At 54.7% G+C, this 12,478-nt stretch overlaps 1 protein-coding gene across 1 annotated transcript in view; it reads right to left on the reverse strand.

Annotated features, from left to right (window-relative positions):
* Nucleotides 1-12,478, reverse strand: part of RNF213 (ring finger protein 213) — a 42,730-nt gene that overhangs the window by 18,730 nt on the left and 11,522 nt on the right. Inside the window, 13 exon segments of the mRNA XM_036394850.2 lie at nt 463-585; nt 1,104-1,222; nt 1,635-1,730; nt 2,029-2,165; nt 2,508-6,092; nt 6,792-6,944; nt 7,304-7,497; nt 7,954-9,088; nt 9,515-9,676; nt 9,790-9,930; nt 10,440-10,657; nt 11,201-11,366; nt 11,649-12,262. Of these exon segments, the coding sequence (XP_036250743.1) occupies nt 463-585; nt 1,104-1,222; nt 1,635-1,730; nt 2,029-2,165; nt 2,508-6,092; nt 6,792-6,944; nt 7,304-7,497; nt 7,954-9,088; nt 9,515-9,676; nt 9,790-9,930; nt 10,440-10,657; nt 11,201-11,366; nt 11,649-12,262 (6,843 nt within the window).

A 12,478-nucleotide genomic window follows, 5' to 3' on the forward strand; every position in this document is an offset into this window, starting at 1 on the left:
CTGTCAGAGAGCCATTAGCACCTGCATGAGTGGCTGAGATTCACCTCTCAAACACAGGCACAGCTGCTCGGGCTGTCAGGCCTCATGCAGCAAGAAATGTGACACTGAGCTAATGCTAAAGCTCTCCCTGACTCCTGTCAGGCACTGTGGTGAAAGGAAAGAGAGTAAGAAAAAGCTGAGGGGAAAGAAAGATCCTTGTCAGCCTCTGCCATGCAGCACTCAGGCTGCTGAGCAGAGCAAATGCCACATTTTTGTCAAAAAGAAAAGGGAAAAATACCAAATTAGCTTGCTTGATGACCTAAAGTTGTAGTAATGAATTAAATAGAAGTTGGGAGCCATGTGGGGACCCCCCCAAACCCAGTGCTGAGCAGGGAAAGTCACCAGGCACGCTGTGCCAGGCGTCAGCTGCTGTGGTACCAAGTGTGGGACCACAGCTCCCCCTTGCCCCAGCACACAGCTCACCTCTGGCTGCAGCTGGATCCTCGGAGAACACCTGGCTGATGGTGAGGTTCTGCAGGGCTGTCAGGTCAGAGATGATGTCCTTGGACCTGCGGAGGTCATCGATGTGCACCGACTGCCACAGCCCTGCAGGCACAGAACAGGGAATCACTCCCAGCCTTGTTCTTCCACAGCAGCTCCCCCAGAATTACAGAATTACCTGCCAGCCCCTGGGTTACCTTCACAGGTCACCAACTCCCACCTCTTGCTGCAGGAGGGGAAAGCACAGTGCCCTCAGAACCTGCTGCTGCAGGATGTCCCTGCCCGACAGTTCCAAGGTTCTGAGGCTCTCAGAAGCCCCAGACCCAGAGGAACCTTGCTGAACACGTCAGCACCTACTCCAGAGCCTCTGGAGGACAGCACACCCACACAGTGACCCTCGTGTCTGCGTGCTGCTCTCCATCACTGCAGAGGGGACCTGTCTGTCAGCAGGCAAGGCAGGGTGCTCCCAGCCAGGACTGCCAGGTATTGATCCCCTGAGCAGCCCTGTGGGACAGGGAAGCAGCTCTGACAACCCACAGGACACACTGAGTCCATCTTCTCAGCATTTAAAGGACAGCGAGCAAGAGAAATGATTGCCTGAAGGGACAGATGGGCACACCCACCTCCATGGAATCCCACGTAGGAGGTGCCTCCTTTCAGCCGGGAGAGCTTCATGATAAAGTAAACAAAGACAGAGACGGGCCCCAGGTCCACCTTGTTGATCTCATTGACAACGGTGTACCTGCAGCAGAGGGGAAATGCTGGTGGCACAGCAAGGGCACACCGAGGCCCATGGACACGTGTCCTGTCCCAGAACACACACAGGTGACTCCCACTCCTTCCTCCCAGCTGTGGTGCTGAGCTGCCACCTCCAGCTGCACCCTGGATTATCCCGTGACCCTCAGCCCTTCAGGAATTCTGCAGCCAGTGGCCAGAATTCACACTTCAAAGGGGATTATCTGCTCATCTCACCCAGCTTAGCTTACTCTGACTTGGGTTATGGATTACTTGAAATACAATCAGTACATTTAGATTCATTCTGCTACAGAATAAAGGATTGCACGTTGCTGAGTGTGAGATCCCCAAACAGCATCAATAACCAAGCACAGGGAGGGAGTGGCCAGGCAGAACTGAAGCACTCCACACCCACTCACTTGGCTGAGGCAATGAGCTGGGCATTCTGAGAGCCATCTTCAAAGTCTGTCTGAATAATGAGGACTTTATTTCCTGTAGTGGAATCCAGGAAATCCCTGAAGAGTGAAAAGAGATTTAACAGAAGTCACTGAGTATAAAGATCAAACATTAAAGACCACAGAGCCAGTCACTCCACATTAGCTTTGGCTGCTGCAGGAGGGGAGAGAAAACCACCAAACCCCATCTCCTGTGATGGAGCTGACAAGGTTTGTCCCTTATCAGCAGATATTTGGGCAGAGCCAGCCTGGTGCCAGCACAGCCTCCCTTTTCCGTATGTGCTGCTCTGAGTGCTCTGCCCACACACCCTGCACACAGCTGCCAGCCCGTTCCAGGGAAAACCCAGCTCAGACTCACCGGATGCCCTTCAGGAAGGAGAACTCGGTGTCAAACTGCTGCAGGAACAGCAGCTGGGGCCTCTGGGCCTTGCCCTGCACCTCCCTCTCCAGGCAGGCAACATCGGCACTGGTGAGCAGCCGGGAGAAGGTGGTGACCTGGGGAGAGAGGGGCAGCAATGCAGCACCTGTGCTTGCAGGGCTGCAGGGCCTGCTACAGGTAGCTGCATGGCCTGCTGCAGAGCTGCAGTGCCCCCCAGCCTGCTGCACAGCACCCCAAAACCAGCAGTTATTTGCCAGCACCCAGCTCTGCACACCCAGCACTGCAGCGCACGCAGGCAGTGCCACGCTGCGGCCCTGGCACACGGAGCTGAGCAGGGTCAGGAGGGCTGGCAGCGCCCCGGCAGGGCTGGCAGTGCCCTGGCAGGGCTGGCAGCGCCTCGGCAGGGCTGGCAGTGCCCCGGCAGGGCCCCGGCAGGGCCGGCAGCGCCCCGGCCTCACCTCAGTGAAGGCAGTCTGGGGCCCAGCCCCTGCCCGCACGTGGGCACCCAGGAAGTCGGCGAAGGAGGTGTGCTGCTGCTGCCTGAAGTAGGTGTGGGCCAGGGAGGGCGCCATGAACACGCCCACGGAGTTGCAGAGGCGGATGACGGCGTCGGGGGTGGCACAGTTGAGCAGGGCCAGCCGCGCCCGCTCGGTGACGCGGGGCAGCAGCTCGGCGGGCGCGCAGGCCTGGCGCAGGCACTGAGTGCCCTGCAGCACCAGCGAGGCGCAGGTGTCGGCGTGGTAGCCCACGAACACGTCTGCGGGGCTGTACTGCTGCTGGCTGATGAAGTGCTCCTCCGTGTTGACCGCCGTGAACTCCTGCACCCAGCGCTCCAGCTCCTGCACAGCGTCCCGCTGGCCCTTGTCCAGCACGGTGCTGATGTCCAGGTAGTGCTTCTCCAGCCGGTTGATCAGCGGGATGGGGAAGTGCTTGTACACCACCTCCTTCTCCTCGATGACGATCAGGCGGAACTTGTGGTGCACCCTGCACTTCACCCGGTGCGTGCCCAGCCCCAGATCCACGTACTTCTGCCCGGCCAGGTACACGTAGTACTGGTTGAGGGCGTCGTAGAGGCTCTCGTAGAGGTTCTGAAGGTTGAGGAGCACAACCATCTGGCCCGCCTCCATGCACACCTTCACTCGGTTGATGTTCCTGCATATCTGGGTGTATTCTTGGTCCTTAGGAAAACTGGAGCCAAAGATGATTTCTGGCTGCTGGCAGGCAGTGAAAAAAGCCTGCTGGAGGATTTGCAGCGCAGCATAGTTCTCAGTCAGCACCAGCAGGTACCTGCAGTCCCCATCCTCAGCAGTGCTGTAAATGTTCTGTCTGATCAGCTCTATCCTACTGATATCATGAGCACGTATCTCCCCTTTTTCTAGCAACTTGGAAGTGAATATTTCCAAGGCGTTGACGTCGTCTTTGCCACCGAAGTTACGAAGAACCACTGTGGCGATGTCCTGAGGCGTGGGCTCGCTTTTGGAGCTCTTGGCTAAGGCAAAAAACATCTTTATCAGGCTGTAGTAGTCACGCAGGCCAAAGAACTCCCTGTCTTGGGCCTTGCAAATGTTCTCATATGCATCTGCAAAGTGATGGAAATACTGCTCGACCTTCTGCAGAGCCCCTCGTGCTGAGCAGCAAATGCCCTTTGCACTCTCAATGAGCTCCTCCCTGCTGGGGTCACCACGAGACACAAAGATGCCTCGATTCATCTTAGCGGGGTCCAAAGCCCAGTTGGAAATCCCAATGAAGCCAACTTTTTTGTGAGGAAGAGGGACATCGTCTATGCAGCCATCCTCCAAAAGTGGATGCAAAGTCTTCAAGGGCATTTTGGGAGAGTCTTCTGCCAGCCCAATCTCATCCAAAACCACCACTGACACATACTCCTCCAAGTTCTTCCCTTCCTGGAATCGAGCACAGTGCTTGAAAGTGCCTATGATGCCCTCTGGAGTGGAGAGGGGGCTGCACTGAAAAGACACGAGATGGATCTGCTTCAGGTCCTTGAACAGATCAGAATGGGCTGCTTGGCCCTGCATAGCATCGGCCACGATGGTTTTTGCCAGGGATTTGGAGCTCCCAGGCTTCCCCACCAGAAAAAGAGGGATTTTCAGCTCAATACAGATGACCATCATGAAGACATTTTCCTTCAAGGCCAAGTTCCTTGCTATGGTATCCCGGAGTGGCACCCCACTCAGGAATAAGTCCTGCATCAGGGTGATTTCTTCCAAAATCTTTTTCTGGCTATCGTAAGGCTTTGGGAGGACCTGGCTGATGGCAGTCCTGTATGGTTCCTTCTCTTCCAGGGATGCATGGTAACAGACCCCGACCGCCAGCACCAAGGACCAGATGACGCTGTTTCTGTCGCCGCTGCCCTTGGGGGCTTTCCTCTCAGCCAGGTACTTCTCCAGCTCCCTCAGCAGCATGAGGCTATGCCTGTAAAACCACTTGAACACCTCCATGCAGCGCTCCACGTCCCGCAGGCTGACGAAGCTGCACTCATCGTCCCTCTGCCTCATGTACTGCTGGGAGGCAAAGAGCACCTCTGTGACCGTCCTCACCTCGTCCTTGGTCACGAGCAGCAGCTGCTCGGCCACGCGCTGCACGATCTGCTGGATGTACATCTTCTCCGTGCAGTTGTTGAGCTGCCCGAAGTCCCAGACCAGCGGGATCATGCTGGGCGGGAGCGCGTGCACGCGGTACACGAGCTGCCGCAGCGGGATGGAGCCCAGCTTCTCACGGGTGTCGTCAGCCTTGACGCGGTAGCCCAGCCCAGCCAGCTCCAGGCGCTGGATCATCCTGTCCGTGTGCTTCCGGTAGGGATTGCAGGCTGCGATGATCCTCAGGCCAGAGCCAGAGACCAGAGGCTGCCCCTGCACCGTGCGGTCACACAGAACCTCCTTGATGCTGCTCACGGCCTCTGTCGTGTTGGCTTCGTCGAAAAAGAGGACGGTGTCCAAGCCGTGCTGCTCCTTGTTGGATATAGCCAGGGCTTCTGCTTCTCTGATCCTGGCGTAGATCATCTCTGCAGTGGTACCTCCATGAACCTTGACAAGCTTCATGTTCTCCACCTCGACAAAGCTTCTGCGTAACTGGCACAGGAACTTCACCAGCCTGGTTTTCCCACAGCCCGTTTCTCCCATGATGACCACGGGGATGTTGCAGCGGAATCGCATCTCGATGGCCAGGATTTTCAGCATGTTGTCTGTGGTGAGCTCATACGTCTCATCAGGGTCAAACACCCAGGGGAGCCCCAGCACCATGCAGAGCCTCTCGAGCTTCTCGTTGCGGGGCAGCTGATCAAAGGGCACGTTGAAGGGAACCCTCTGCATTAACAAACCCTGATAGAGCTGGGCTGTCATGATGTCCTTCTTGATGACATTCCCATTCAGAGGATTGATGGCATCAATGCAATTCCTGGTCTGCTGGAAGTGGAAACCAATGAATGTCATGGACACACGATCCTCATTGAAAAACAGGTAGGGATGAGGCTCTGACTCCCACTTCTTCCTGATGCGGAAAGGAAGCAGATCTTCCTCCGGAACGTTCTCCAGGTGGGAGGATTGTCTTCCTGAGCTCTGGTCAGAAATGCTCAGGGAGGGCGTCGCAAAGTCCCGCGCCATTAGAATCATGAAGCCAACCACAAAGTTCTTGAAGCCATTCAAAGTGTCCCCGACAAAGTCAGGGTTGCAGAAGACAGAGGCTTCGCAGTCTCTCAGCTGAACGTTGAGGAACCAGGTGAAGTTGCGGAGCTCTGCCCAGGAGGGATCCACGACCCCGCAGTGCAGGAGGAAGAGCTGCAGACATTCTGCAGGGCTGCCTTCCACCGAGAGCGCCTCGTAGCAGAACCTGTCCAGGTTATGGCCCTGGTCAAACCTCTTCAGGTACTGGAAGGGTCTCTGGAAAGCCTCACTGCAAAACTCCTCCTTGTCCATTCCCACATCCCCGGCACAGTTCCCAAGTGTCTCCATTTCTAGCACTTCTTTGGGAGACTTGCACGTTATTTTAGGGAACACATCCAAGAAGTGATACTTCTGGTTCACTGACATCTGGAGAAGAGAAAAAGCAAAGAAAAGGTCATCACAGAGCTGTAGCCTCACTCTTCATCAGCTTCATTAATCTGTTCTTAAAAGTCTCCTTGCCTAAAACCACAGACCTGAGGAACAGGAGCCAGCCTTTTTCCCCGTGCACCAAGGAACAGGAGGAGGAACAGGAACCATCCCTTCTTCCACCTAAAGTGCACCAAGGAATCCTCTTCCCTCCTACATTTTCCTTCCAGGAACATGACCCTGGCATCACCTCCAGCCCCTTCTCAGGGCTACTTTAAAGAAAACTAAACCCAAGAAACTGCTGATATTTATTCCACTTGCTTCTACGTTCTGTTCTTACAGATGCATATAAATATTTCCCTACTTTCAAACATGCAAATTAACATGAGGGAGATTAGATTTTGCATTTTTACGTTTCCTATAAACGTTACAGTGTGGGCAGTGAGGCTTGGACTAACATGCCTTCAGAAATCACCAACCCAGTGAAGCCAGGCAGGCCTAATTTGCTGTCTGGTATTAGTGTCACCTTGTACAACACCAGGGACAGCAGCTTGTTATGGGATACAGCACACCCCCAATGAAACAGGGAAGTCCTGTGCGGCGTTCACAGTTACAGTCTCTACAGCTCACCACAGCTATGCACAAACACGTGCAAAGCGACTGAGAAATCCCCAGAAAAGGAGAATTGCTGGTACGTACAGGTCTGGCTGCTGTCTTTGGCACTGGGGACACCTCCAGGATTTCAATGATGTACAGATGACACTTCTGCCGTAGCCACATATTGCCATTATTATCTGTCAGGTACTGCAAAACCAACAGCTTGAAGAGAAACTCTGGAATTCCGTGCTGCACCTGTCACAAGAAGAGATAGCAAAGCACTTCTTTATTTATCCATCACAACTTCACAGAATCACAGAACAGTTGAGGGTGGGGAGGCTCTCTCCTCAAAGCAGGCCCAGCTAGAACAGGCTGCCCAGGGCCACATTCAGTCAGGTTTTTAATGTCTCCAAGGCAGAGACACTACAGTGTCTCTGGGCAACTGCTCCAGAGTTCAATCACCTAAATGGTATTTGTGTTACTTACACAATAATGAGAGAACACATGCTAGGGAAATGGCTGGTTGAGAAACAAGAGCTTTAAAGAAGGTTCCTGCAAGGGTCCACACAGGACCTGTAGGACAAGGCAGCTGTGAGAGGGAGGGATGTACTCACTGAGGAGGTGATATCAAAATGGAATATCATGGGCTTTGTCTGGTGTTCTTTCTTCAGAAAAGGCAGGAGAGATTTTAGCACTTTATCTTCATCCACTTCTGGTTCAATCAGTCTGATGGTTTTCAGAAGTTCTGTACAGTCAGGCTGCTCTTCTTGCAGTCTCTCATGAAGCCTCTTCACATACAGAGATTTCCCTGTTATTAAAAACACCACAAGAATTAAAGCCACAAATACCAGATACATCACAATTAGACCATAACAGACAGAAGGAAATAAAATGTTTAAGTACCCCATGCACTAAAATATCTGGAGCTTCCTAAAAGGCATTCCAGAAGAAAGTCTAAATCTGGTTTGAGCAGCTGGAGCCTGGAATCCAACACATGGCTCTTGTTATCCATAAAGTTTGTTTTCCTTCCACTGCCTGAGAGAAGCTTTACTCTTTATTAGGACTTGAATCTATTCTATTTTGTGCTCGTTTCTAAAGTCAAACCATGGGACAAGGCGACTTCCAGCTTTCACCTCCCTGCACTGACCAGTCTGAATTGCTCTTTTTGACCAAGGTACTTAAATCTTGACACAAAACCTGATGAGGTGAACCCCATTCTGTTTTTGAGCTCTCAGCAGAGCCCACTCTGCACCTGCCATCTTACCCATGCCAGCTCTTTTGGAAGACACAATCCCAACACACATGTGCTCCTTGAACACGGCTGCAGCCGAGTCAGAGGGCCGAGGCACTCGGAAGTGGCGCTGCAGGTACTGCTGGATCTCTGCTCGTGACCTCTGGGGAATCATGTGCACCTTGTAGTGGCTGAAGGCAGAGGGCAGGTAGCTGTTCTCCCCCTCGCAGTTGCACAGGATGATGAGCCTGTAGGAGCTGTTGTAGCACTGCAGGTGCTGGAACAGCTCCTCTGCCCTCTTGCTGACGTCGTAGCTCAGCTCATCGGCGTAGAGCATGGTGTAGATCTTGTTCCCCCCCCGGCAGGGGATGAGGCACCTGCGCAGGAACAGCCCCACCTGCTCTGCGCTGGTCTGGGGCGTGCACAGCAGCACCTCATCAAAGGTGGGAAGGGGCTGCTCGGGGCTGTTCATGTAAATGGCCAGGGCAGAGCTGAGCACCTCGGAGCGAGGGCAGCTGATGAGGTTGGGCTGGCCCACGCAGAGCAGGTCCTGAGGGAAGTCTCTGGTGACACGTTCCCTGCCCCTGCTGGCCAGGTTCTTCAGCCACACGCCCAGCGTGTCCATGTCCAGGCAGCTGGGGAGGAAGGAGCCCATGTTGCTCATGTAGCACTCCCAGATGCGCTCCAGCCGCGCGCTCAGGTCTCCCTCCCCATCCAGCAGCACTTGGAAGTCAGAAACAGCCTGGCCTGAGCTGGGAGGGCTCCCGAGGGCTGTGAGGACATCCTGCTCGGTGCAGTGGGGGTTGAGGAAGGAGAGCATCATGAGGGCAGCCTGGCTGGGGCTGCCCCTGCCCAGCTCTGAGCACAGGAACACCAGCTGCTCCGCGCTGTAGTAGTTCAGGTAGAAATGCTCACATCTCTTGGCATTCATGAAGCTTTTCCAGCTCTCCAGGAAGCTTTCCATAGTCTTGCAGAGGGCTGGGAGCACAGATGCCATATCCCCTTGCCCTTCCAGCACTGGGATGGGGCCCAGGGAGAAGTCTATAAAAACACAGGATTCTTTGTGGGGTGAACAATACACCTGGGCAAGCCAGGAGCGGAAAAGCATGTTCCCAGCTGAGTACAGGTCTATAAAGGCCTGGGCAAGTCTCTGGACATTGGAAAAGACCTGTGTGAGGACAGAGGAGAGAGAAACAAGCTGATTTACAAGTTCCAGCCACGAAACCACTGGAAAGACACTCAACAAAGAGAAAGCCTTTGGCCCCAAGGTGTGTCAGGCCTTGCACAGCAGCCACAGACTCTCTGTGACTTTTTAACAGCAGCATCCCCAGGAAACTCCCAGCTTGCTACAAAATTACAGTGATGCCGCCAGCCAGGACAACCCCCAGCGCAGCCAGAGGATAAGGCCAGCAGTTCACTGCTCTGTCTCCAGCTTAGTTCCACCTTAGCAAGGAACCAAAGGCAGGAACACCCACGTGCCTGTGACCACCACCCCCAGCAACTCCACTGTCAACCACAGCCCTAAAAGTCTGTACTCGAGGGAAAATCCAGCCCTGGCCCCAACATCAGTAACCCCCTGGGTTTGGAATCTGACCTCAGAGAACCTCTCCACCTCCAGGCCTTGCTCTCCCTTGGTCGACATGAGCATGAGTTTGTTCTGCAGCTCGCGGAGCTCTGCCAGCGAGTACTTCCAGGAGGCCTCGGTGTCCCCCGAGCTCCCCGGGAGGGTGAAGCGCAGGACAGTGTCCAGGGAGACCTGCCAAGAGCAGGAAGGAGCTGTCAGCGCGGCTGGGGCTGAGCTCTGCCCGAGGCCAGGGCAGCAGCCCCGAGGCAGGAGGGGCAGAGGGAGCTGAGTGACCTCAGCCTCACCTTCTGGCCATCAGCCGGTGCCCTCAGCACATAGACCCCTCTGCTGTTGATGGCAGCTGCCAGGGACAGCGAGGACAGCTCCACGGAGCCGTGGCTCTCCTTCACTGTCCTCAGCCACTCCAGGTGCTGAGCCGAGGCACGCTGTGGGGAGAGGAGACACTGCACTGCCCGACCGCTCTGAAATCTGATCTCTGCTTACACCTGACCAGGACAAACAGCTTGGGCTGGCACGAGAGTTTCGTGATGAAGAAGGAAGAAAGGAATGAGTACTGGTTTCAGCCTGCTCTTTCCACACAGCTCTTCCTTACCCACTCCATGGGAGGCTGAACAGAGCCCACAGTGCTCCAACACCTCTTGCTACAACAGGGTAAGAGGTCCCAGGCATTTGTCTCCCCTCCTCCCCACCCAACTTTCACAAGCCAAGCCACACCACATCACACTGGAAAGCCTCATGGTGCCCTGGAGAAACACCAGCTACAGCTGCTGCAGTGAATTTTTGTGCCACAGGAACATCAGCTGTTTTTCCTCCAATAACAAGAGCAGCGGTGATGTCCCCACACAGGCTCCATTCGGCCAGTGCAGCCCAACTTCCAACCCCTCCTGGAAGGCAGAGAGGCAGGAGGACGCAGAGGCCCCGCTCCAGAACTCACCAGCTTCTCAGGGAGGGTCTCATCGCTGTCCAGGGCTCGCCACAGCTTCTGCAAGCAGCGCATGAAGTCCTCGAAGCCCGAGTCGTGGCGCAGCTCGTAGAGCAGGGAGGAGTAGCCGTGCACGGTGCTGTGGAAACACGCCACGCGGTCCACGTCCATGTCGTTCTCCCCCGCCGAGATGGAGGCCAGGTCCACAAACACCTTCAGCTCATTGATGTCTGAAATGAGGCAACACAGCAGTGAGCACCATGTGAGGCAGCTGGGACACCAGCCCTCGTCACCACCCTCTACAGGAAATGCAGGGAGAGCGCTTTGAGCAGCAGCTCCTGGGTAACTGCCCTCTCCCCATCAGCCCTCCCTGGCCATCCATCCATCCACCCATGGATCCCCACAGGCCCCCAGATCCCCAGCCAGGATGGGAGCAGTGCCTGGGGGGTGTGTTCAGGTGAGAGTGGCTGTGCAGGTCAGACAGCTCAGCTGGCAGACACACAGCTCCATCCCCTGAAACAATGGGTCTGAACTGAGCAGCAGCAGCTGCTGAAGCCCTCCAGGCCCAGCCCAGCTCCCAGCAGGGTGGTCCCTGTGCATGGGCACATTTAAAGCGTCCTCATAGCACGTTCCACACCAAAACCCATCAGAGATGTAACTCAACACCAGAAGCTGCACAAAGCAGATAGGTCAGGGGTTCAGTGTTCCTTCTGCCCCCACACAATTTGCCATCCCTTCTAGTACTGTCTGATTCCTGGGTGAGCAGCACACACCTCTCAGTGCCTCTCTGACCCAGCTGACAAACTCCCTCTGCTGGGCCAGCTCCTTCAGACAGCCACGGCGGGGCACAGTGATCCCCTGCAGCAGCTTCTTGGCTTGCACAAGCTCAGGGCTGATGGAATCCAGCTTCTGGGTCTTGGAGGATTCAAGCTTTTCTGTCTGGAAAGCAAGCAGTGCAAACACACGCTGAGTCTGGAATTGGGAATGCCACTGGTTCTGCAGCAGGGAAAGGAAAGCCCTCTGCAAAGCCCCACCCCAACAGAGCAGTACCATCATCCATTTAAGGAATGACTACACAAAAGCACTTCGAACATCTGATTTTTACCTCAAATAAGCATTTTGCTTCAAGGAATGGCTCTTGACAAACTGGGGTAGACTTGTGGGAAGGTTCAAATTTAGTCAGCACTTTGACAGTACAAAGCCAAAGTCAGGGATACTTACTATATGCAACAAGTTTTCCAGGACACTGAAGTCACCGGAGAGGCCTAAACTCTCTTTGACATGGTCAATGATCTTGGCAGCATCAAAGGTTAAATGCATTTCATGGTACTGCTGGATCTGCTGGACTCGCTGGTCAACCCAGCCTCTGTCCTCCGCAGGCCGAAGGCCACAGATGGTGTCCAGCTCCACCCTGAGATCTTCAGGATGATTTGTGAATTCCTGGAAAATTCTATCCACTGCAGAAAGCGTGAGACTTCCTGATCTGAGATCATCATACAGCATGGCATAGCTGTCAAAGCAAGGGCGGATCATGCTGTTCAAAACCTCATCAAGGTCCAGCTCAGGAGCAATCTTGTCCTCGTCCTCCTCCTCATCCTCCTCCTCCTCTGGACTGTCACACGCATACTCCTCTCCTGCCTTCTGTGCTGCTTCCTCCCAGAACTGCTGGAAGATCAGGCTGTCCTTGAAAGAGTGCATTTTGTGGACAAACTCTTTCAGCTCTGGGCTCAGGCTGTAGAAGGCCTGCAGGGGCCTCCTTCCCAGCACCACAACTTGATACAGTCTTTTGGAGCGAAGATCTTTTGAGTGTTGAAGTGCCACTTCACCAACGTTCACTGTGAGCCAGAGACAGGCCAGAGGGAGATCAGGTGGTGTAGGCTGGTTCCAGCTCCCTTCATCCCACCCCTCAAGCCACAAAATGCTGCCAGGCAGGTGGACCCCTCCAAGTGCCATTTGATGCACGAGCACCCACCTGATCCCCCCAGTGCTCTGGTTTTACTTCCCCCACCCCTCCTCACCCTCACTTTGGGGCGTAGAATCAAACCTGCTCC

The sequence above is a fragment of the Molothrus ater genome, chromosome 19, assembly GCF_012460135.2.
Source record: "Molothrus ater isolate BHLD 08-10-18 breed brown headed cowbird chromosome 19, BPBGC_Mater_1.1, whole genome shotgun sequence".
Classification (NCBI taxonomy): Eukaryota; Metazoa; Chordata; class Aves; order Passeriformes; family Icteridae; genus Molothrus; species Molothrus ater.